General features: G+C 37.4%; 1 protein-coding gene across 2 annotated transcripts in view; it reads right to left on the bottom strand.

Annotated features, from left to right (window-relative positions):
- The window catches only part of LOC136337642 (sodium channel protein type 9 subunit alpha), a 163,070-nt gene that overhangs the window by 92,254 nt on the left and 44,021 nt on the right, over positions 1-26,795 (bottom strand). The window contains exons 2-7 of one of the 2 annotated variants that reach the window (XM_066279172.1): positions 17,715-18,021; positions 12,641-12,759; positions 12,208-12,297; positions 11,551-11,679; positions 9,404-9,495; positions 8,178-8,378 (exon numbers count right to left, since the gene is read on the bottom strand). In XM_066279172.1, the coding sequence (XP_066135269.1) occupies positions 8,178-8,378; positions 9,404-9,495; positions 11,551-11,679; positions 12,208-12,297; positions 12,641-12,759; positions 17,715-17,972 (889 nt within the window). In that variant the 5' untranslated portion in view covers positions 17,973-18,021. Of the gene's footprint in view, positions 1-8,177; positions 8,379-9,188; positions 9,281-9,403; positions 9,496-11,550; positions 11,680-12,207; positions 12,298-12,640; positions 12,760-17,714; positions 18,022-26,795 lie in introns of those variants that run through there. The other variant, XM_066279171.1, reaches the window with a different exon arrangement.

The following is a 26,795-nucleotide window of genomic DNA, read 5'->3' as shown; positions in this document are numbered from 1 at the left end:
CATACACACACACACACACACACACAAACACCCTCCCCCCCCCCAAGCGCAAAGGCCCTGAGGCAAACGAAGTTGGTGTATGAAGGCAAAGCCAGAGGGCCTGGCTACAGGGTAGTGAGTGGGGAGGATTGTGCTGCCAGCGGCAGGGCCAGATTGTGGAATGCTTTGTATATATGGAAGAAGTTCAGATTTTCAATATGACTAGAAGATGTGGGGAGTGGAGATATGAAACAATATTTAGCCTTTTAAACTCACTGTGGTTGCTTTGTAGACCATGGACTATAAGAGAGAAAGTGTGAAGCAGGAATCCCAGATAAGTGACTGCAGTGAGAGGTGTCATGGCTACAGTTCCGACAGTAACTGTGGTTATGGAGAGAAGGGGATAAATAGACCAGACAAGACTCGCTGCTGGAGTGTATGGGGGGTGGGCGGAGAGGATATATCAATAGGTACAATGATTGTGCCCGTGACTGAGATGAAGAGGCTGGAATAAGAAATGGCCTGAACAAAAACCAGAAGCTATGTTATAGCTGTCCTTAGTTTGAGATGATTATTCAGTATTAAACTCCATTTGTTAAGTGGGTGGTTGGATTGACATGAAAGTCTTCAGGTCAGTAGTGCTGTCAAGTATGGAGATGTAAAGAGGAGAGTCATCACCTGGTAGGCAGACTCGATGGGACTGGAAGGTTAACCCAGAGAGGACGGTAGCGATGGAAGGCAAGAGTAAGGAAGGGATGGTTAGGAAAGGTAGGAAGGGTGAGGGACAGAAAGAGAGGGAACTGAGTCCCTTACTGACCCCCAAGGAACTCCAGGAGGGGTGCAGTCAGCAAGACAACAATATAAATGAACAAATTTTGTTTTCTTAAGTTTCTCATCAGGGGGCTGATCCAACTCTGCATAGTAAAGATATAAAGGACTAAAACAATGTGTTCTTTTTTATAAGAGCCCAACTTCCTATTTGGCTCAATTCAAAGGAATACAGATGTAATCATTAGGAGGCTTTTAGAGTAAAAGTAGCAGAAAGGTTTTGAAGTTAGACACACTTAGATTTGAATGTTGTTTCTACCCCTTCCTATGGAATTGAATGTTGTTTCTCATCTTCCTGTGTAAGTTATGCTATTTGAAGATTTAGTTACTGCATCTGTAAAATGTGGATCAGAATAAGAATATGTACTTTGCGGGGTTGTGATATAGTATAAATAGCATATTGCAGGTAAAACATTTTATAGAGTGATCCACACATTCTAAACAGCTTCTCAAAGAGCAGTAGCAATTTTTATGAAGCTACTAATTTCAGATAAGGCTAACTGATTTACACATCAGCATTTTGTCTCACTTAGAATATACAAATTTTAGAAAACAGAGATAAAACAACAAAGCCTCTTCTTACTTTGAGGTAAGAATTTAAGTGAGAATGTAAAAGAAACAACTTTAAAAAAAACATCTGTGCATCAGGGACGGTGGGCATGGCAGAATAAGAAGAGAGGAGGTAACGAGGTACTTTTTAATACATAAACCTTCATGTGTTGTTTTTATGAAGGGATAACTTTAGAATTATTCTTTGAAGTAATACCAGTTGACATTACCCAATCAAGCGGGGCTGCTTAACAGGAACGGGTGGTGGAGCTGCCTGGGCGAGCCTGTTGCAGGGCTCACACCCTCGATTCAGTACAGTGATGACAGGTAAACAACGGGAATAGTTCACTCTGGCCTTGGGAAACACTTCTAATAATTTCTAAATAACGAGACTTAAATTACTGGGGGTAGTTAGCCTCAAGAGAATTTAAGATTAACATGTAAATGAAAAATGCAATGCAAAGAGAAAAGAAAACTTAATGTCCACAAACTCAGACCCAAATGTCCATAGCAGCATTATTGACAATAGCTAAAACCTAGAAGCAACTCAGCCATCTATCAGCTAATGAATGAAGAAATAAAATGTAGCTATACATACAATGGAATACAAGTCACAATAAAAAGGAATGAATTACTGCTATATGCTACTTGCATAGAACTTGAAAACATGCCAAATGAAAGAAGCCAGACACAAACGGCCACATTGTATGATTTCATTTACATAAAATATTTAGAATAGGTAAATCTGTAGAGACAAAAAGTAGATTACTGATTGTTGGGGGCTGGGGGGAGAAAGGAGTAGGGAGTGTTTGTCACTGAGCACAGGGTTTCTTATGAGTAAGATGAAAATATTCTAAGATTAGATGATGGTTGTGTTAACTCTGTGAATATACTAAGAAATAGTGACCTGTACACCTTAAAGGTGAGAATTTTATGATATGTGAATTATTTTTCAATACAGTTATTAAGTAAATGTAATATAGCATAATGGCAAAAGTTGTAGGTAGTAATGGATAAGTCTCAACTTCATAGTAAAATACATAGGAAGAAAAAAAAGAAATAGAAAATTACAAAATTCACACAACAAAATCTGGAACTGATATTTAATCTAGTACAGATTCTGGGGAATTTTCTATTAAATTGAAGTCTAATGGAACAGAATGGGAAAACCTAAGTGGTGATGTAAATGTCTATGATTACTTTTATCTGACCTTAGTCTGACTTTCTGCTCCTACTTCTTCATTCTCATTTTCTCCTGAACATCTCTGACGACTTCCGTGATGTGTAAGCAAATTTATATTCTCTATTTTCATCACCCTTGATCCTTGATCTTTTGTTTTTTTTGTATTTTTCTGAAGCTGGAAATGGGGAGAGACAGCCGGACAGACTCCCGCATGCGCCCGACCGGGATCCACCCTGCACGCCCACCAGGGGGTGACACTCTGCCCACCAGGGGGCGATGCTCTGCCCCTCCGGGGCGTCGCTCTGTCGTGACCAGAGCCACTCTAGCACCTGGGGCAGAGGCCAAGGAGCCATCCCCAGCGCCCGGGCCATCTTTGCTCCAATGGAGCCTCGCTGCGGGAGGGGAAGAGAGAGACAGAGAGGAAGGAGAGGGGGAGGGGTGGAGAAGCAGATGGGTGCTTCTCCTGTGTGCCCTGGCCGGGAATCGAACCCGGGACTTCTGCACGCCAGGCCGACGCTCTACCACTGAGCCAACCGGCCAGGGCGATCCTTGATCTTGAAGCATCACTGACCACAGGTACTCCCTTCTTCTCAACATACTCTCTTCTCTTGGCTTTATATCTTTGTTTGCTTCTTGCTTTACTGGCTGCTCCTTCTCTGGGTTCCTTTCTGGGTTCTCCTCCCTACCTGCTTTTCAGATATTAGCATTGTGGAGTTGAATATCTTCTAAACAAATCTGCTTTAAACACCAGCTGCCAATTCTCTACTTACTTATAAACACTAGGGTATTTCAGAACGATGTGTTTATATGCATGTAATATCCTTTCTTTTTGTTGATAACTCAAAAATATATATCGTCTTTTTTAAGTGAGAAGCAGGTAAGTAGAGAGAAACTCCCGTAGGTGCCTTGATTGGGATCCACCCTGCACACCCCCTACTGGGCCACTGGGCCATGCTTCCCCATCTAGAGCCTTTGCTGTGTTGTTGCTCAGAAACCGAGCTATTTTTATCACCTGAGGCAAGGCCATGGAGCCATCCTCAGTGCCCAGGGCCAACTTATTCAAACTGAGCCAGCCTGCAGGGAGAGAAACAGAGAGAAGGAAAAGTTGGGGGTGGGCTGGGGGTGGAGAAGCAGAGGTTGCCTCTCCTGTGTGCCCTGACCGGGAATCAAACCTGGGAATTTCACATGCTGGGCTGATGCACTACCACTGAGCCAAACAGCCAGGGCCAAAGTGTGTCAAAGTATGTGTATATGTGTGTTTTGGGTTTTTTTTGTATTTTTCTGAAGTTAGAAGCGGAGAGGCAGTCAAATAGACTCCTGCATGTACCCAACTGGAATCCACTCGGCATGCCCACCAGGGGGTGATGCTCTGCTGATCTGGGGCGTTGCTCCATTGCAGCTGGAGCCATTATAGTGTCTGAGGCAGAGGGCCATGGGGCTGTCCTCTGCGCCCAGGTCAACTTTTCTCCAATGGAGGCCTTGGCTGTGGGAGGGGAAGAGAGAGACAGAGAGGAAGGAGAGAGGGAAGGGTAGAGAAGCAGATGAGTGCTTCTCCTGTGTGCCCTAACCAGGAATCGAACCCGGGACTTCTACACACTGGGCGGGTGCTCTACCACTGAGCCAACTGGCCAGGGCCCAAAAGTATATATTTTTAAATCAGGCAGTTCCTCTAATATCTATGATTAAATATCCAGTTGTCATTATAGTTCCTCTTGGTTGTCACAATGACATCTCAGTTTTCACTTGTTAATTGTGACTTTCCCCTACAAACCTGTTCATGCTTCCTTCGCTTCCCTTTACCAGCCATTCAGTCATTGTAGCCAGAGACCTAGAGGACAAACCCTCCTCTCTTCTTTAATCAATAAGCATTTATTCTGAACTTACTCTTTTTACTTTCAGCCCCCCCTCTGGATGAAGTCAACTATCTTCTCTTGTTTAGATTATAGATACATCATTCTTACTGGTCTTCCTTACTCCAGTCTACCATCTATCCTTGCCTAATCATATGGCAGTCTCCATAAAGTGATTAAAACCACTGCATTTAAAATAAAATCCAAACTCCTTTCCATGGGCCAAAACATCCTTCATGATATTACCTGTGTTGTTTTTCTTCTTACTTTCTCTGTTGCTATTCTGTCTCTCCCTTGCTAATGTCTACCCATACTGCTTTTTTTCCATTCTGTAAACATATAATACTCTAGGGCCTTTCCATAATCTATTCCTTCTAACTCAAGCATCAGCAACCCCTCCACACATTTACACTGTTTTATCTTTTTTACTACCCCTTGGATTTCCTCCTAAATGCCACCTTCTGAGAGGTCTTGCCATTTTTTTTTTTTTTTTTTTTTTTTTTTTATTTTTCTGAAGCTGGAAACGGGGAGAGACAGTAAGACAGACTCCCGCATGCGCCCGACCGGGATCCACCCAGCACGCCCACCAGGGTCAACGCTCTGCCCACCAGGGGGCGATGCTCTGCCCCTCCGGGGCGTCGCTCATTGCGACCAGAGCCACTCTAGCGCCTGGGGCAGAGGCCAAGGAGCCATCCCCAGCGCCCGGGCCATCCCCGCTCCAATGGAGCCTTGGCTGCGGGAGGGGAAGAGAGAGACAGAGAGGAAGGAGGAGAGGGGGGTGGAGAAGCAAATGGGCGTTTCTCCTATGTGCCCTGGCCAGAAATCGAACCCAGGTCCCCCGCACGCCAGGCCGACGCTCTACCGCTGAGCCAACCGGCCAGGGCCGAGAGGTCTTGCCTTTTAATTGGTATCTCAGCTCCTAAGATTCATTTTATTTGCATAGAATTTATTAAAACTTGTAATAATTTTTATTTGTCTGTTCCCCTACTTTTAATCTTCTATTCCTGGCTTTAGCCAAGTAGCTAAGTTGGTAGAGTGTTGCTTCAATGTACCAAGGTTGTGGGTTTAGTCTCTGGCCAGGGCACATACAAGAAGTGATCAATGAATGCATAAATAAGTGGAACAACAAAGCAATCTCTCAAATTGATAAATAAATTTTAAAAATTAATAAAAAGAATTTATTCCTGACCAGGCAGTGACACAGTGGAAAGAGATTAGCCTGGGATGCAGAGGACCCAGGTTTGAGACCCTGAGGTCAACATCTTAAGCACGGGGTCATAGACATGACCCCATGGTGTCTGGCTTGAGCCCACAGTCGTTGGCTTGAGCAAGGGGTCACTGGCTTGAGCAGGGGTTCAGTGGATCAGCTGTAGCCCCTTGGTCAGGGCACATAGGAAAACATTCAATGAACAACTAAAGTGCCACAACAAATTGATGCTTGTCATCTCTCTTCCTTCCTGTCTTTCTGTCCTTCTCTCTGTCTCTGTCCCTCTCACTAAAAAAATAAATAAATATTTTTTTTCTTGTCTTTCCATTTAAAAGATTTTCATTCCCACTGGAATATAGTCTCTGTGAAAGCAGGGGCTGAGGCTAACATTTTCATTTCTATAGCTCCAAGGAAACACTTAAGCACATGCTGATAAAAAAATACCTGAATAAATACTATAGTGAGACCTGGTTTCTATGACACAAAATCAGGTACAGAACCAAAGTCAAACTTGAAACAAACATCTCCTTTCTAAAACTATATTTCAGAAGAAAATCAAGACTTATTTTCCTTTCTCTTTATGTTTAATGTACAGAATTGAGGGAAAGGATTATGGAATAAAATGGTATTGTTAGCTAAGATGTCACTCTCTCAAGTGTAAAGAAAATACAAAGGCACAATGCAAAAATTCAAGGACATTTTTTAAAAGAAAAATTGCTTGAGACAATTCCAGAAGGTTTTAAAAAATCACTCAAGTTATAAACTCAAGTAATGAAACCAAGAATTGGAATAAAAGGACAAGTGGTGATCCTAAAGAAAAAAAAAGTTTAAGTAAAAGTTGTACATTGATCCTCAAAAGAGAAAGTAAATGCCTATAATTACCCACAGGATATATTATTTTTGTAGCATATCAATTGAGAAATAACATTCTTTGGCAATTGGAAATAAAGTTAAATATCATATTAATAAAAATCAGAATCTAGAAAAATAAGTAAGCATAAAGAGAAGGGAAAATAAGTTAAATTCCCATCAAAAGCTTGTAGTAAAGAATTCACATTACATATTTTACTTGAAAACCTTCAGTGTTCTTGTTTTAGGCTTTTTTGTCTTTACCTACAGTACTTTAAGCATATTACCTAGGTTTTAATTGCTTTTATCTTCCTCAGTGAGTGGAAAAGTCCATATTTAGTAAAGCAGGGAAATGATGCTTAGAATTCTTTATTATCTGGGGAGAATCCTGACCTTACTCCCTGACCTCCTTCTGTCATAGGCACAGACATTTGAAAGGTTTCTTGATTTATACCCCACCACTATGTCTAATTTATCTCGTAAGGTTGATGGGTTCATGTGGGCAACATCATACAGACACATTGCAGGTGTTAGACAGAAAGCACAATTTTGCTTGGTCTCATTCTCACCCAAACTTATCAACTGCTTTGCTGAGAGAAACTATGGTTTACATAAAGCTTTAGAAAACATGTAGTTCATACTTTCTGTAGCATACTCTAAAATACACTTGTGAATTAAGCAGACTTCTGAGGCTATGTGTACAGATCATCTTATATGGTGCTTACAGAACTAGTTCTGATAAATTAAACTTTGATGTGATGTATTAGCTAGATTGAGGAAGCCATTAGAAAGAAGTACAAAACTCATCATTTTTTGTTGTTGTTTTGTTTTATTTTTTTTAGAGAGAGAGAGAGACAGGGACAGAAAGACAGGAAGGGGGAGAGATAAGAAGCATCAACTCATAGTTGTGTTACTTTTAGTTGTTCATTGATTGCTTTCTCAGATGTGCCTTGACTGGGGGGCTCTAGCCGAGCCAGTGACCCTTTGCTCAAGCCAGCAACCTTGGGGTCATATTCATGACCCCATGCTCAAGCCAACAACCCTGCACTCAAGCTGGTGATCCCACGTTCAAGCCAGTGACCTCAAGGTTTCAAACCTGGGTCCTCAGTGTCTCAGGTTGACACTATCCACTGTGCCACTGCCTGGTTAAGCTCCTCATTGGTTTTAATGTAAGGATAGTGCTAACAAATCTGAGTAAACTGTTCTGCTTTATACAACTCTTTAGAAATACTATCAAGACAGACATTTTAGTATATAATAATATTATCATTGTTAGAATTAATATAAGTATATCATGTTATATTATAGTTATAAGTATAATATATATGTAAAATATAATTATCTTATATAATAAATTATACTATAAAATAAATATAAGTATAAATTATACAATAAAACTAAAGTACATAAAATATATATCTTATGATAAAATATAATAATTAATATTAGTTCATTGCTAAATTTAATTCTCTAGAGCAAATTTATTCTTTCTTATCTTATGGAAATTGAGAATTTTGAAGGTATCTCACATTTCCAATGCCAGGATTGCTAGGAAGCTTTGAACCAGAAAGATTTAGGAAAATATAATATGATCCAAATTCACATTGTAGCACCTTTCTTCATATTTGAATAATTTTGAAATAATTTAAATAAAAGCAACAATTCATTGCTAAAAGAGACCAATTGTTAGAGCCTTATTTCAAGCTATTATCAACTGTAGGGAAAGTCTTACCTGGGTAGTTTGAAACATCGGTATCTGATATATTTAATGTGTCATTAGTTAGAAACGAATTCAGACATTTGTACTTGAGGTTGCCCATGAAGAGCTGCAGTCCGATGAGCGCAAACACGCTCAGACAGAACACAGTCAGGATCATGACATCGGAGAGCTTCTTCACTGACTGGATCAGGGCCCCCACGATGGTCTTCAGGCCTGAATAGAGGGGGTAAAAAAAAAAAAGATATTCATAATGAAATAAAGCCTCTGAACGAGAAACAAACACAAATACAAACTTCCCTAGAAATGCATGCATTATGTCAAATCAATAACCCTATAAAACCTAATTCAAAAAAGTTCACAAGGTCAAAAGGATGGATTGCTGATTTATACATAGTTCGTTTTTTATATATTATTGCAATTTACAATATATTATAATTATATATTATTTACAATTTAAAAATTGTAAAATATTTCCAAAGAATAACTAAATTGTGAAAATAAATAATTTGGTTGCTCAAACCATATCCATACTCATTTGTAAAAAGTAATTTTTAAAAGTGCCAATTCAGTAAATGTTTGTCAAACAAACCATTTCCCTGTACACTAAAACAAAGAAGAGGCTGAATTGCAACGTATAGTGACTACTTACTAATTTTCAGTTAAGAAATGGTTTGCTGAGAAATGTTTAAGAAATATGTCATGCAATACCTTCATGCTGATATTTTTTCTTTTGTCTCTTAACTCTTTGAAAAGCAATTAAAACAAACTGAAATTTTCATTCCTGAATAAGCCAAATGGAAAATAAACTGTTAAACAGGAGGGAAAATTTCAAGTTGAGATGTAAGCCAAATGGCCATCTTCATCCTCTAAGACCCATGCAATTGATTAAACTCAAAGGCTGACTTTTAATAAGGATTCTGAAAAACATAAGAAATTAGATTCATTAAATTTTCATTAGAGAAAGTTTTTCATGTCTTTCCTCCAAATGATCAAAGTCAGTCCCAGAGTTTAACCCACTCTCACCTGGAATGACTGAAATTGTTTTCAGTGCTCGGAGAACTCTGAACGTTCTCAACGCTGAGACATTGCCCAGGTTCACAAACTCTGTCACATATCTGCAATAGGGAGTTCACACACAAACACAGTGACAACACACACAAAGACAAAAAAACAAAGAACAACTCCCAAATAGTTGGAGTTATGAGTGGCCTAAATGCTTCACACCAATCACTTCTTACCTGGAATTACAGAAATAGTTTTCAAAGCTCTCAACACTCTGAAAGTTCGAAGAGCTGAAACATTGCCTAGGTTTACAAATTCTGTTAAATACCTGTAGAATCAAATCAGAGTTATTCAGAATTTAGATAGAATCTATGATACTTACCCATGCCTTTAGTCAGGGTATTTCCTACATCTGGAACATCTTATTTAAAAGTATAGTTAGGCAAACCTTTTCTTTTTCTAGCATAACTAATTAAATTTAATTAGATTTTATTTGATATATTTGATGAGAGAAAAATACAAATATATTATTAAAATGGTTTCATATACTCAAATGACTAAATAAACAATTAGATACTTCATTAGACCTTAACATTATGGTAAATATAGATATTTAATGATTTCATAGAATATCAGTGGGAAGCCTTGAAAACTGTATGTTAATTAAAAGAAGCCAGACACAAAAGTCCGCACATTATATGATTCCATTCATGTGAAAAGTCTAGTGTAGACAAATCCACACTAATGAAACATGGATGAGTGGTTTCCAGGCGCTGGGGGGTAAGGAAGGAGGAAATAGAAGGGACTGATCTTTGGGGTGATGGAAACATTCTGAAGTTACAGTGATGATGGCTGCACAACGTTGTGAACATACTAAAAAACACAGAATTTTATACTTTAAAAGAGTAAATTTGGCCCTGGCCGGTTGGCTCAGCCGTAGAGCGTCGGCCTGGCATGCGGGGGACCCGGGTTCGATTCCCGGCTAGGGCACATAGGAGAAGCGCCCATTTGCTTCTCCACCCCCCCCTCCTTCCTCTCTGTCTCTCTCTTCCCCTCCTGCAGCCAAGGCTCCATTGGAGCAAAGATGGCCTGGGCGCTGGGGATGGCTCCTTGGCCTCTGCCCTAGGCACTAGAGTGGCTCTGGTCACAGCAGAGCGACGTCCCGGAGGGGCAGAGCATCGCCCCCTGGTGGGCAGAGCATCGCCCCTGGTGGGCGTGCCGGGTGGATCCCGGTCGGGCGCATGCGGGAGTCTGTCTGACTGTCTCTCCCCGTTTCCAGCTTCAGAAAAATACAAAAAAAAAAAAAGAGTAAATTTTATGATATGTATATTTATTTTAATAAAAAAGGAGACTCCCCTGAGAAGAGGCTGCCTTGTTTGACACAATGTTGTCTTAGCAGCAGGTGGTAGGTACCACTGCAGCCATACGTGATCATGAAAGGAGGGAGCCTAATGAACAAGAAGGTGGGTGAGTGGTAAGGGAATTGGAGATTAGAAATCTAAAAGCTGTTTGGTATTGTAAAAGTTCCTCCAAGGAACGTAAACTACTTTTACAATTCAAAATGATGGAGTATGTAAGTTTCAGGTGTAAAAAACAAACAAAAATAAATATATTTTGGAAGAGAGTAGCACTAGGAAAAAATTAAAATTACATGTTAATGCAATGTTTTCCCCTTGAAAGTAAACTGTGGATGCATGTGAAATACATATACAATGTATTTATGTCATGTTTATTATGCAGTGACAGCTCTTACAGAAAGATTTACTTGTATATTTTAATATATTTTTAAGCATTTGAATAGTATAGATTAATAAAAAGGGCACCATAGTTATAATTAAAGACCTGCTTTGTTTTCTGTGATTCCTACAAGTTTTTTTAGTTTTTAAATAATAACTTGGAAAATGTGTGAACTTAACTGACACCACATAAACTGTCCAACCAAGTACGGGGTGGAGAGGGAGATGATCAATCTTAATGATGTCATGCACTTTAAAAAATATTTGTAAAAATTATTTATTGACTTTTTTTTAGAGAGAGAGAGAAAGAAAGAAACATTGATTTGTTGTTCTTCTTGTTTATGCATTCATTGGTTGATTCTTGTATGTGCCCTGATTAGGTATCAAACATGCAACCTTGCAGTATCAGAACAATGCTCTAACAACTGAGCTAGCCCTCCAGGGCTATACACTATGGACTGAGAAATAATTTTTCTGAAAAAGTTAATTTTGCCTACAAATGTCTAGCTTTCATATAGTTTTCTTCAAATGCAATCACTACATGCAGAAAAAGTCAGACCCCCAAAAACTTTGTTCTTACTGAAATACTGTGCTGTCTGTGATTTTCATGAGTTTGCCATTTTAAAGAAACTGAATGTAGTACTTACGCAAAAACAATGACGATAAAATCAAGCCAGTTCCAGGGGTCACGAAGGAACGTGAATTTTCCTATACAGAAGCCTCTTGCAAGGATTTTTATAAGTGATTCAAAGGTATATATTCCAGTAAAAGTGTACCTACACACAAGAATCCATTGGGGTATTAAGCACAAAAACAACACAGCACATGTGAATCTTTATAATTTATTTATTTATTTTTTTCTGATCAACTAAAGGCATCGACTGCAGTGTGGCTCTTGGTTTATGGACCCACTCTAACTATTAGAATAAAATACAGTCAATATCAGAAACTCCTGCAGAAAGTAAAGGTACCGAAAATTAATAAGAATATAGGTTTAGCTCTGCCTAGAAAATTCTTACATTGCTTCTATCAAAAATATACCCAAAGATAAGAAATATGTTACATGTCTAACAACAGGCAGTGTATCTCATAAGTTCATTCTTCCAGAAAAGACTATCACTTAATTATTCTATTCTACCACTACCAGGTTTATATGGAAGAGAAGGAAAAAATAATTGCAAGAAAAGCAACTATATAACACGAGAAGATAAACACTATGATTTTTTATCAATGGAATAAGTTCTTGGTAGAATAAGGAAATGATAATACTAAGGCCGTCTTCAGATGTACTTATACCCACTTACTCTACATTCTTGGTCCAGTCTGGAGGGTTACTCAAGGTCATAAATATGCAGTTCGTCAGAATAGTGCACATGATAAGCATGCCAAATAAGGTAGCTTAGAATTAAGGAATATGATGAAAGACCATGGTGGGAACCTTGAATATTTATTAATAACACTTATTGAAATATTTTCCTTAGAAAACAATTATAAATAAGTTTATAGACCTTCTTTTTAATTTCATTGAACATAGAAGTAATAAGTAAAAGTAATTATCCAAACATGTTAAAACTGCCATTCTCCCAATATTCTCAAAGACCTACACCAAATTATATTGAAATGAGAAACCAAAACCAGTCTTTTCAGGTACAAAAGGACTAGACATCTATATTTAAGTAAAACAGAAAAGCTACACTTTTAAAGAACCATGGCAACTAAGCATTTTAAAAAGGATATGCATGTACTAAAATCTTAATAGATATTCTTCTTAGAGGATTGAAAGGAGAGAGCATGTACAAAGCAGGTGTGGCATTGAAACGGAAGATGGCTTTCCCTCTGTTCAATACTATGAAAGTCTACAAGATCAAAAAGAAAATAGGATAAAATTGAGAATCCAAAACTTTACTCTAGTACATGAATCTCAGCAGTTTAAGTCTCCATGTGGCAATGTCCTATTAAAGAAACCCTGCCCTCAGACTCCAGCGGAGCAGTTCCAACACCATTGATGCAGCTGTATGAATCATCTTGGCCAATGACCTCTAAGTCCGTTACTTCTCAGCAGTTTAAGCAGTGAACTATTTATGTGCATGTGTTGTTTAAAGCTCCCAAAATACATCTTTTTTTTTTATATATCACTTCAACACCATATCAGTAACAATAACGTGTGGCCATTGGAATTAGTTTAAAATACGACTTTTTTCTTTTATTACGTTTCAGTGCAAACAAACCAAACAGAAACTATCTATCCCTGATTGTTACTATAACACCTTGAGACTTTTGCTACTTATTGGCTACTGTCATGATTAGTAGCAAATGCTCCAAAATATGAATTCCTTCATAAAATATGTTCACAAATTTAAGGAATATTAGAGTTGGAAGAATCTTAATACCCAGATCAATGTTCTTATTCTAGATGTAATACTAATTAAAGCAAAAATAAAAGGACACAAATTAAAGGACTTGCTTGCTATTATCCATGGTGATTTATTTATATATCAAGTGAGAGGCAGGGAGGTAGAGAGACAGACTCCTGCATGCACCCCAAATGGAATCCACCAGGCAACCCCCATCTGGGGCTGATGTTCTGTCCATCTGGGGCTGCTGCTCTGTTGCTCAGCATCCAAAATATTTTAGTGCATAATGCGAGGCCATGGAGCCATCCTCAGTGCCCAGGGCCAACTTGCTCATTCGAGCCACGGCTGCAGGAGGAGGAGGGAGAGAGAGAAAGAGAGAGAGAGAGAGAGAGGAAGGAAGGAAGGAAGGAAGGAAGGAAGGAAGGAAGGAAGGAAGGAAGGAAGGAAGGAAGGAAGGAAGGAAGGAAGGGGAAGGGAAGGGAAGGGAGGGAGGGAGGGAGGGAGGGAGGGAGGGAGGGAGGGAGGGAGGGAGGAGAGGTAGAGAAACAGATGGTCGCTTCCCCTGTGTGCCCTGACCGGAAATTGAACCTGGGACTTCCACACACTGAGCTCATGCTCTATTGCAGAGCCAACCACCCAGGGCCTGTGGTAATTTTTTAATATGATACACATAGAACAAAACATTCTTAAAATATGTAACGAATATGTAATGAGTGGCAGGCAAATTCCTTGTGTTAACTAGAACACATTGTTGCTGTTGTTTAATCTGAATTTTATATAAGTTTATGCGTAGGTTTCTACTAATCAACATTATTTCAATTTGAGGACATAAATTTCAGTATCTTGCTTTTTAATTGTATATGGCACTCTTCCCAAGAAAATAAACCTGAACCTGTTATATTCAGATTCCCTTTTAAAGTCCTGGTCCCTTTCATTATACTGGTTATGTCTAAATTAGTTTAATACTAATACCTAGTGTTTGAGTACAACTATTGTTTTCTTAAGTCTCAGAAGACTGTGTTTGTTAAAATGAGTTCATCCATTATTTTTCTACAATCGTGTAGTGAGCAACTATGGCATAAGAGACAATGAAAAAGGGAGTTTGAACATAAATGAAGCATAAATTTTGCATTCTAAGAACTTCCTAGAAAAGTGACTAAAAACACAAAAACTCTAATATGGAACAAGAGGTGACAGGTATCATACATAGAAAAACAAATGGGAGGATTATGAGAATAAAGAGAGAAGAGGTTCACATGTCTGTCAGAATTATCAGGGAGACTTTAGGAACTTGAGCTAATGTGAAATTCACAATATTACCACAGCATTGGCCAGAGCAAGTTACCTTTTAATTGAAATTTTAAAAAAAATTAGCATGTAATTTTTAATAAATCCTAAAATTGTATCAGCAAATTCATGGATGTCTAAGTCTAAATGAATTCTTTTTCTTATTTATTTAAAAAATTATTGAACATGAAATTGGAGTGCTTAAGGAGAACAGGCTTTAGAGTTGGACAGATGTGGTTCTTAATACCAGTATCCGCTCTTCTGAAGCTTGAGAACTAGCACTTAGCATCTGTGACATTTGTAAGTTTCTGGTACATCTGAACTCTTAGTAAATGGTGGGAGCAGCTGCTGCTATTATAGGCAACATATAAGTCACCAAGGATATGAAGATAATAAGACAATGTACCTGTCTTCTTAATTCCCATAGTAGAAGGTGATTGGTAATTTGTTCTTTCATAAAATTTCACTTATCATAATGGTACCACATAGCACTATTTAAAAGCACTTATATACTTGTCACACCTAAAATGAAGCCCTAACTTCTATCATTAGTTTAAGTCTTCTTTATTTTAACAAAGCATTGATAATTACACTCAAGTGTAAATTAAAATCTGAACCCAGGTCAAATTAGGGATCATTAAGGTTTTTAATTCAAGCAATGATTATAATGTAGCAGAAATAAAGTTTCATTAACTAGTGTGAATAATGTGAAACATTGAGGACTCAGGTCATAGAGAAGTCAACCATAAAACTACAAGCGGAAGTCAAGACTACCTTTATCAAGAAAGTTTGAGGAACTAGGAGAAGGCATAAAAAGTTGATCATTTAAAGCTCCAAACTAAGAAGAAATAAAAAGACTTAGTCATTCCTTAGTATATGTATTTTTTCAGATCTTAAGAATAGAGGACCATAAAAAAAGATTTTTGACCTAGTTCTACCCAAGTATATCGAGAAGAAGTGGGTTAGGCTTTTAGGTGGTTAGTGTTCTGTGATTTGCAAGGAGCTGGGGTTAAGGTGAGGGCTTGAAGTCTCACTCCAGATATTCTCTATTGAATTAGTTTACCACATAGCTAAAATTACTCTACTAGTTCATAAATCAATTATCTTCCATTCAAATGCAAACATTTTCTCCTTACCTCCCAAGTCACTTTAAGCTAATATTAATTAGTTTATTTCTCTGAATTGGGGATTATTCCAGAAAGATGCCTTTTCTCCTTAATAGGTAGCTGGTTAAGAAATACCTAAGTCTGCTCTGGAAATGGGAAACACAGTAGCTTTCCAGAGAGCCAGAAATGTTTCAGGATCAAGTGCTATGTAAAATGGGAAAGTACTTTTTGTTTTGATTGTTTCATTATTTACTCATTCATTTTTTTAAAGGTCGTTAGCATTGTAGTTGTTACACAACAGAAACTAAACTAAAAGGAGTTGCCCAATAGAATATCTCAGTAAGGAGTCAAACCAACTTGAATTTAAAAAATCTAATACAAAATTTACTAGTGTGTAATATTTTGCAAGTTAGTTAATTTCCCCAAGCCCTTTATCTCATCTAAAAAAAATAGGGTATTACTTCCTATCTCATCAGGTTGTGATAAACATGTATGCAAATTTGTCTAAGATGTCTGTTCACTGACACAATGACCCTCAATACATATTAGCATTCTTCCTTTCGGTCAGATTACTGACTGGATAAGTAGATGCTGTGTACTATTTCAAAGGCCTCTCAGGTATTCTCTATCGCCATACCATCAGCTTCTTGAGATGTTGGTTCTATGTGAAGTTAACTATTAGCTATTGCTGGTCACAGAAACTACTGCTGGGACAGATGTGTTTCTACCATCAAAATTAAATTCGTCACATTTTCTGTTACTCAAGACATTTCACATGTTCTTTATTTTATTTGCTAGATATCTTATCAAGAAATCTCCCTTTATTTATTTCTTACAAATCAAAATAATTTTTTATAACGACTTTAGCTTCCCTTTGCTGACCTCTCAAAGCCAAGTCTGCGGGCACTTGGCTGTGCACAAAGCCTTGTTGGAGAAAGTTACGAAACATGCTGATATTATCCTTTACTGTCTCCTCTATTCTACCTGGGCGTGTCTGCTACTGTGTCAAATATTAAATGTAATCCTTCACACTGCTACTTTCAACATTGACTCAACCGCAGTTTTTACTCCTGTTCTATGGAAAATATTAACACAACATTTAACATGGATTTCGCTGATGTGCCTACATTTACTTCAACATATTAGACTCTTAAATCCATTCAGTTTGCCACACAATCTTCATACAATAAGGCTTCTCTCCACCTTTCTAATGCAACTACAATCTGATCTGTAACTTGTATCTTGTTGTAAACTCATCAGCAACTAGCTACATTATTCCAACACTCCATTTTTCTCCCTGAATGAGAATAATTATTTTTACTTTCAAATGTGCTATTTTACACTCTATGTATGAAAGGTTTTTATTGATTTGGTACCTCAGGTGACCACTTTTCTGGTGGAAAATTTCTTAACATGTACTTATTGCCACCAACTTCCTCTTTTTATTTGCTATCTACCATTATCTTGCTTTGATTTCCATCATCTAACACAAACTGCTTACAAGAAGTTACCAACCCATCCTCCTTGTTGATTCCAATAGACTTTCTCTATCCTCATCTTTCTGGGTAGTTTAATGAGATATTCTTTTCCCTTCTTCTGTGAACAATAGAAAATTTTCTGTTTTATGCCCTACCTCTCTGACCATCTCTGGATCCTCTTTCTCTCTAACACCACAAATGAACCAGCTCTCAAAACTTCATTATTAGTTGAGTGATCTTATATATTCCCATGGAATCAGCTGTCGCTTCCATATAAATGCACTCTGGACACATCCCCAGGACTTACTTGTCAATTGACAATTATTTTGTTTCTACTGGTATGCATTTATGGCATGTCCAACAAGGCAGAACATTACACTGAACACTTATGAAAGATTACAGAAATTATAATGGTATGACAGAACCAGTTTCAATAAAAAATTAGAAAAAGTATACATTGTGAATACGTATTTACTTAAGTACTTTTGTCATGACATGTTTTTTCCTTAAATTTCACTCTAATTTAAAATAACTTTCCGTACAGACAGAAGCAAAGACCACATGCAAGCAGTCACAGTAAACTCGCCTTCTGATCTGCGTAGTAGGGGTCCAGGTCCTCCAGAGGCTCCGACACCATGCCCGGGGGGATGTCTCCATAGATGAAGGGCAGCTGTTTGCCAGCTTCCAAGTCGCTGCTTGGCTTTGGGCCTCTTTCATCATCATCTTTCTTTTCTTCTTTGGGCTCCTTTGTTTTTCCTTCAGCAATACGTTGTTCAATGAGGGCAAGAGACTCTTTTGTGAAGTAGACAAAGCTCTGAGGTCCCGGGGGAGGCAACATTGCCATCTTTTCATCCTGTAGATTTTATTTCCCCTTCTGCTCCTTCATAACAGGCCTAAGTGGAAACAAAAGCCTTAAGTGTTTGCCAACCAAGGGAGGCATATGAAAATAATAATACCAATAACAATCATTATTATTATAAATAAACAGCTTTCTGTTTTCAACTACAGAAAGTAATGTTCACACAATTATTAGCATGTTAAGTTAGCATTGATTAAGTGACTACTATGTGCTTATTTTCCATGCTTTCTAACCATCTTTATTATTTTTTAATTATTTTTTCCTTTTTTTTTTTTAGATAGAGCAAGAGAGAGAGAGAGAGAGAGAAAGAAACAGGCAAGAAGGAAGAGAGATGAAAAGCATCAACTTGTAGTTATGGCACTTTAGTTGTTCATCGATTGCTTCTCACATATGTCTTGAATTGGGGGGCTTCATCCAAGCCAGTGACCCCTTGCTCAAGTCAGAGAGCTCTGGGTTCAAGCCAGCAACCATGAGATCATGTTAATAATTCCACTCTCAAGCCAGTGACCCTACACTAAAGCTGGTGAGCCTGTGCTCCAGTCTGTGACCTCAGGACTTTGAACCTGAGACCTCACCATCCCATGTCCATGCTCTATCCACTGGACCACAGCAGGCCAGGCCTTTTTGTCCTTTTATTATGAACAAAGAACAACCTGCTTTCCACAAGCAATCAATAGTATTGCTTGTGAACAGAATTTCAATACAGTGGTACCTTGAGGTACAAGTTTAATTCGTTCTGTAACTGAGCTCATATGTCAGTCAACTCATATATCAAAAAAAATTTCTCCCATTTAAAATAACTGAAATATTTAATCCATTCCAGCCCTGTGAAACATCCTCAAACCATCTTAAATTATGAAAAAAGACATGATTTTAATTAAGAAACACACATGTATACTTTACCAATGCATAACAAAATATATAAAATAAAATAAAAAAGTGTTATTTAGTACTGTATTCTTACCTTGGAGACAGACGAGTGTGGCTAACGGAGGTGAATGGCAGAGGAGGAGGGAGGGAGGGAGGGATACAGGCACTGTAGACACGTAAACTAAAACTGCACTTTCTTAACACTAAATGTAAACTAAAACTGCATTTTCCTTACTTTAAACAAAACTAAAACTGCACTTTCTTTACTTAAAATGAAACCACAAAAACTTAATTGTAAAAAAAATACACTTTCTTAACTTTAAACTTAACCTAACCTTAACATTACATATTTTTTATTTAACCATCACCTGTTTTTGCCTTTTTGGCTACACTTTGGCACTTTCACTTGCAGGACTTTTGACTATAAATCCATCCAAAGAGGTTTGCTTTTGCCTACCTTTTAAATGTTATGGAAATGTGACAAACAAGTGTCATTAAAAAATGCTGAAGCATGACCAGCTGAAACTTTTCTGGTGTTTCTTTTCAATAAAAATTGAAAACTTCTCCCACATTGCCAGCATGTCTTTAATTTCACTTGTAGAAATCACTTCCTCCGACTCTACCTCCTCCTTATTACTAATCTCTTGCAGAAGCTCCATATGTTGCATCATCTGTAGCTCCTTCGACTCTTCAGTTGAGAGTTCCTCCTCTCAAACGAGCTCGTTTACATCACACTCATCTACTTCCAGACCCATTGACTTTCCGAGGGACACAGTCTCCTCCAACGCTTCTACCTCAATCTTGGTCTCTGGTTCAAATCCTTCGAAGTCCCTGTCTGCAACAACATCAGGCCATAACTTTTTCCATGCCGAGTTCAAGGTTCTTCTTGTAACCTCAGGCCATGCCAAGTCAAAAATGCGTAAACATATCATGATGCTGTAGTGATCTTTCCAAAACTCTTGAAGGGTTAGATTTGTATTCTCAGTCATCTCAAAAGAGCGGCAAAACAAGTGCTTTGTGTAAAGCTTTTTAAAGTTGGAAATGACCTGCTGATCCATAGGTTGCAAGGTTGAAGTCATGTTGGGTGGGAGGTAGAGAACTTCCACGAATTTGAACTCATCGAGAATGTCATCTTCAAGACCAGGTGGGTGGGCTGGAACATTTTCAAGGATTAGTAATGCTTTCATCGGGAGTTTATTTTCTTGAAGATATTTCTTCACTCAGGACCAAAGATGAGATTTACCCATTCAGTAAAAAACTGTCATGTAATCCATGCCCTAGCATTGGTGCACCATATAACCTGCAGTTTTTCTTTAAGAATCTTGTGAGCCTTAAAGGCTCGAGGATTTTCGGAATGATACACTAGCAGTGGCTTTACTTTACAGTTACCACTAGCATTTGCACACAATGCAAGTGTCAGACGGTCCTTCATGGGTTTATGGCCTGGCAGCTTCTTCTCCTCTGTAGTAATGAAAGTCCTCTGGGGGCGGGCTCTGTAGCGCAATGGATAGCGCATTGGACTTCTAATGACAAAAGTCCTCTGGGGCATTTTTCCTCCAAAACAATTGTCACAGTTGAACACTTGTTGGGGGATGTAGCCTTCCTTTGTGATAAGTGAAGCAAAACATGCGGTGTACTCCTCAGCTGCCTTAACGTCAGCACTCGCAGCTTCACCATGCCTCACCACTGAGCAGATGCCAGATCTCTTCTTGAAATTTTCAAACCAGCTGTGACTTACCTTAAATGTATCTTCTCTTCTGCTGCCTCTTTTGAGGTTGATGGTTCTTCCTTCTTCAATTGTCATAAATAATACGTGCCTTTTCACATATTAGTCTCCGTCACTGTATCTCCTGACAGCTCTTTCTCTTTCACCCACACCAGCAGAAGTTTCTCCACTTCTTCATGGACATTTGTCCTTAATTGGGACAGAATTGTAGTTCCTTTCACTAAATTTGCGTTCTTGATGTCATCTTTTTGTTTAAGGATGGTACAAATTGTAGATGTGTTGCGGTTGTGCAGCCTTGCCTGTTCAATCACTCAGACACCACTCATGTTTTTCTATTATTTCTTGCTTTACTTCTATTGACATCGTTCTCTTCTTCTTACCACTGTCCTTTAGACTCACTTTCTTCAGCCCCATCATAGCACACAAAAAAAGTTAGTAAAAAATTCAAAACTGATGCAAGAACGAGTACAGCACAGGAGATTTGACTTGATTCTGCAGGTAACACATGAGAAAGAATGAGATGCTGGTGTTGTGCTGCAGATACTGGACCCGTGCACCAACTAGCGGCAGCTTCCCGAATAATGACTCATATCTCAGAATTTTGCTCGGGTCTCGAACAAAAATATGAACTGAGTTGTAGATGGTATCTTAAAAAATTTGTATGTTAGTCTGCTCATATCTCAAGGTACCACTGTAGTTAATTGACTATGTGTTTGCTGGTCTGTCCAGTATTTAAAGCATTTTACTAAGATTATTTACTTCATTATTTCTACAAATTCAACACTATTAAGAACATATTTTGATTGAAACTAAAGTTGAGATGATTTTTTAAAGAAGGTAGTATAAATAAGAGACATTTGCATGTATACATGCAAAGGTAGAATAATTCTGAAAGATAAGAATGCATCATGACTCAGCAATTCTACTACTAGGTATGAACTCAGAAAAACTGCAAACATATAACCTCACAAAAACTTGTACATGAATGTTCATAAAAGCATTATTCATAGCAAAATGAGTGGAAAGAACTCAAATGTCCATCAACTGATAAATGGATAAACAAAATATGGTGTATCCTCACAATGGAATGCAATTTGACAATAAAAAGAAAGGAAGTATGGATGCATTTACAACCTGAATGAATCCCCAAAACCCTGAGAAAAGCCAGATATAAAAGGCGATATGCCTCTGAATCACTAAAGCAGGTACAAACCTCAGGGGCAAAGGAGATGAGTGTCAGTGGTACAACACAAGGAAGATATTTTCCTGACAGGCTCAACTAAAGTAAGATTCTCAGCATCTTCTTAACATTAGGGTCTTCAGAAAATAAGTTGAAGAGACCCTGATCAGATTCCATCAACATCCCCTAGGTTGGAGGGTATAAGGAAAGTCATTATGTCTATCTGGATGATGGGAATAAATAATGTGTACAAACTTTTTTAGTGTAATTTTGAAATATCTATCAAACGTCATAAATACATTGATTCATTTATATTGCCTTTTAGGAATATATTCAAAACCAATAATATCAGATGTTCTCAAACATTTATGAGATGTTTGTTACAATGTTTTATACTACTGAGAAATTGTAATCAATCCAAAAGAAACAGGTTTCATTAAACAAAAAATAGGCATAGAATGAAAGACTGAGCAACTGAGCAACCTTTAAAAATTGCTTTCAGACTATTTAATAAATTGTAAAAACAACTTATAATGGACAAAGGAATCATTTTACACACACACAAACATGCATTGTATATTCATCTCAATTTAAAAAATGTATAAAGTAAATCTGAAACTAGATAGACAATGTATTTAATGAAGCTTATCCCTATCTGAGGGATTGTGAATTTTCAAATTTATTTTTCTTTATTTTTCAAATTTTACAGGGAAATGGTCATGCTTTTTATTCAAGAAGTGTATACTTCTCACAAAAATTAAGGGATATTTTATCACTGCATATTCATTTTGAAATATCCCCTAATTTTTGTGAGCAGTATATTTAAAAATCAGTTAAACTTATTTAACCTGAATTTAATATATTTAATAGAATCAATATTTAGTCTTTTCATGTTTAATTTATAATTTTGAAAAACATATTTCTGTTTTTAATATTATTATGATGACATCCTCTTTGGAGATCACGATATTGCACAGACACAAAAACTACCTTTGTGTTCTTATGATTATTTTGCCCATCTAATCTCATACTAGAGGATACTGAGAAAACTAGTGCCTAATATTGTATTTCCAAACTGCCACTTCCAATTAATTTATTAATGTCAGAGTATCACTCTGTTGTGGTTCAGGTAAGATATGTGTGTATTATGTCCACATAATTTTGTAATGTGAATTGTGCTTCAGTAAATGATTATCAGCATACTTTGTCTTACATACGAAATCTATATTTTAAAAATAAAATTAGTTATTCTATTAAAAATATTTTGTATAGAGTTCCTTTAGCAGGAAATTTTCATGTTACAACTTTTAACATTTCTTGTAAAAAGTAATATCTGAATTTCTTGTTTGTTATTTTAACCATGATGAAAGGAATTAAGATATATTTCATTATTTCAAAAAGCAGGAGAATAATTACATGCATATTCATAACTCCATAATAACCTCAAACTCTGTTTTATATTTCATCATTGAGTCTTTTACCTGCAGGTATCTTAAGTCTACTTATACAAAATTAAAATTGGTCCAATAAACAATTTTGAATGTCTGCCAACATCTGAATCAAATTAGGTCAGATCTAAATTACTTAAGACAGTGGACAAATGTAAAAGTAAGTAAAATAAAATGTTTTATTGATGCTCACTGCTGGCAAATGAAAAGATTGTTTTTGAAAGTAATTTCTCTGCAAACAAATGATGATATTTTTGCACAGGTAAAATTTTGGCTGGAGTACCATTTATTTTTGAAAATATTATTTATTGATTTGGGGAGTGAGAATAACATTGATTTGTTGTTTCACTTGTTATTTATGCACTCATTGTTTGATTCTTATATGTGTCCTCACCAGGGATCTAAGACACTAACTGACTGAGCTCCCAGGCCAGGGCCTCCCATTCTTTTTTTTTTTTTTTTTTTCTGAAGCTGAAAACGGGGAGACAGTCAGACTCCCGCATGCGCCCCACCGGGATCCACCCAGCACGCCCACCAGGGGGTGATGCTCCGCCCATCCGGGGCATCGCTCTGTCGCGACCAGAGCCATTCTAGCGCCTGGGGCAGAGGCCAAGGAGCCATCCCCAGTGCCCGGGCCATCTTTTTGCTCCAATATGGAGCCTCAGCTGGGGGAGGGGAAGAGAGAGACAGAGAGGAAGGAGGGGGGCAGGGGTGGAGAAGCAGATGGGCGCTTCTCCTGTGTGCCCTGGCCGGGAATCGAACCCAGGACTCCTGCACGCCAGGCTGACACTCCACCACTGAGCCAACCGGCCAGGGCCCTCCCATTCTTTTTTAAAGCATTCTCAAGCCACAATGAAGTCCATACATGAGCATTTCAAAAAAAAATTCCTAGCTAAGATCAATAGCGATAACTCCTGTTGATAGCACATATATTCCGTCAATATGATGAGAATGGTACTTGTACATATAATTTTCCTCCCCCAAACTCATAACTCAGTTCTAAATATGAGTAAAACATCAGAAAAATCCCAAGCCAAGGATATCGTCCAAAAAACCTGACCAGTGTCCCTTCAAATGGTTAAAATCATCAGAAAAAAGAAAAGTCTGAGACACTGCTACAGCCTAAAGATGCGTAAGGACATGCGGTAAAATGTAATATGGTATTTTGGATGGGGTCTTGGGAAAGAACAAGGACAGTAGGGAAAAACTAAGAAAATCTGAATAAAGACCCTAGTTAATAACAATATTTTATCAATATGGTTTCATTAATTGGGGTAAGTATACCATACTAATGTAAATTGTTAATAATAGAGGAAACTTAGTATGGAGGACATGGGAATTCTCTGTCTCATGCACATATTTTTTCCATGAATCTAAAACTATAGCAAGAAAAAAAACGTTTATTTTTTAAAAAAAGAAATCTCTGATGTAGAATGACACTAATGTTATATAACATTAACAATGTCTCAGTGAACTTGACTTTGTCAAGTAAATATATTGCCATCATCTATAATGTAGCGAAATGATAAAAGACCTACAAATCTGAACTTTTAATTAAAATAGGTCATAATTAATATATAAAAATAATACTTTACAAAGCACAAAATAGTATCAGTTTGATCAATAAGAGATCCATTAGAAATGCTGGTAAATTTTTTAGTCATGTTTGGGAATGTAATTTTCTACAAATGTGCTCTCTTGAGTAAAAAAATGAGCTTACAACTTATTTATAAACATAGAACTAGACTGGAGTCACAATGTCTGAGTCCTAATTATACCTGAGAGCCATTATGATTAAGTAGGCTAAAAAATACATCTGTAAGAGATTCTGTGTGTGTGTGTGTGTGTTTTTTTAAATAAGGGTAATTTAACTCACTGGGTAGTGTTAAACATACTATTTTTTTAAGTTGTTGAATTAAGGCTTTATTATATATGTCTTAATGATGCTATTATGATACAAAAAGCTCTCTTTTTGTTTCCCTGTTACTCTAGGAACTATGAGGTAACAATGAGATGAAAGAAACCTACATATTTGACAGCAGCTCTCACTTTGCTGACATCTGAACACCGTATATAATCAACAAAACAAGGCAACAGACAGCTCCACTCTGGCTGTTAGGGATACACTTAAAATTACAAAGATCTCTTTTGCCACCTTAACATTTTAAAATCCATTCCCATGGTCAGTGACATCCCCTTTATCATTTTCCTATTCAAAATCTAAAATCCCATAAAAAAAGAAAGACTTCATCAGGAAAGATGAAGGAGGCAACATTTACTTCCGGTATGAACTATTATAAGCTTTCTTCCATGAGAACTCAAGACTTCTGTACCAGTCTGGAAGTTGTGCTCTACAACTTGGCATCACAGTAAGTGTCAGACTCCTTCCAAAAGCCACCCTGGGTATGTGAGCGGCATAGCAATATCATTCCAATCTTACGTCAACAAGGCAGATAAGGCTGATGCATTCAAAGAAGAGAAGCAGTGCGCTTTATCATCTAGTAGCACCACTATTTAGATAAGAAAGTGAAAGCTGCTAGAGACTGCATCTGGAAGAATATAGGGAAAAATAATTATTAAGCCAGATTTGAGTTCAGTCTTATCTGCTCTATGAATTGTAAGTAAAAAGACTTTTAACAGTGCTTCGTTTTACTGATATTTGAATGCCTGAGAACTTTACTGGAGAAAAGCAACAGACAGATCCACCTTGACTATGTAAGGAACTTACTTGCAAAATTGGTTCCATCCTTGGCAGAATGACCACAGCACTTATGTTACAAACCAAGAATTTTCTGTCAATAATAAATGTTACATCACACTGAACATCAAGACAACAGACATAAACTGGGACTGTTCTGGGCAAGCTTAGACGCATGCTCGTCTGACTTTTGAGAAGTCCTTGGAAAAATCACCAAACAGGACCTAAGATCCTGGCACTACTTTCAAATACTTTTTGTGGAAGCATATCAGACTAATTGTCTTGATTATTATTCTTTACCAAGGTATGCCTGAGTTACCATGCGCTGTTTTGGAAGGCAAATGTTATGGCTGCACAGAAGTATGAAAATAAACATGAGCAGAACTTAAATCTTAAATTAAGATTTAATCATACTGACATTGCTACTGTTTGGAAATCCCGCACCTTGCTTAAAAGGCATTCTAGTGAGTCTTAGCACCTGGGATCTCAGATAACCCAAGATTCCCAACTTCAGTGATCCAGATACTGCTTGGCATTGCATTTAATATGCAGTAAAAGGCCCATTAATGCCCTGACCAATCTTTTAATTTGCTATCTAGAAATTTGTATTATTTTGATCAAAATAAAATACATATTTTAGCTTTAATTATGGCAGACACTACTATACTTCCTGAGGATCATGTTTATTATTTTTGAAGATGTTTGTGCAAATTTTCAAACTGTCAACTGTTCTACCTCTGATGCTTTATCTTCTCCTTTTCTCATTCAGTAAAAGCAATGGTTAAAATCCATTATATTTAGATATTAGGTAATGACCATATTATTTGTTTTGTGACCTGAAATTTAAAAGTTAACCAAAACTTTTACACTTAAGTAGGGAGTGAGA

The sequence above is a fragment of the Saccopteryx bilineata genome, chromosome 5 (genome assembly GCF_036850765.1).
Source record: "Saccopteryx bilineata isolate mSacBil1 chromosome 5, mSacBil1_pri_phased_curated, whole genome shotgun sequence".
In the NCBI taxonomy this organism is placed as follows: Eukaryota; Metazoa; Chordata; class Mammalia; order Chiroptera; family Emballonuridae; genus Saccopteryx; species Saccopteryx bilineata.
This window is presented reverse-complemented; position numbering and strand designations above follow the sequence as displayed.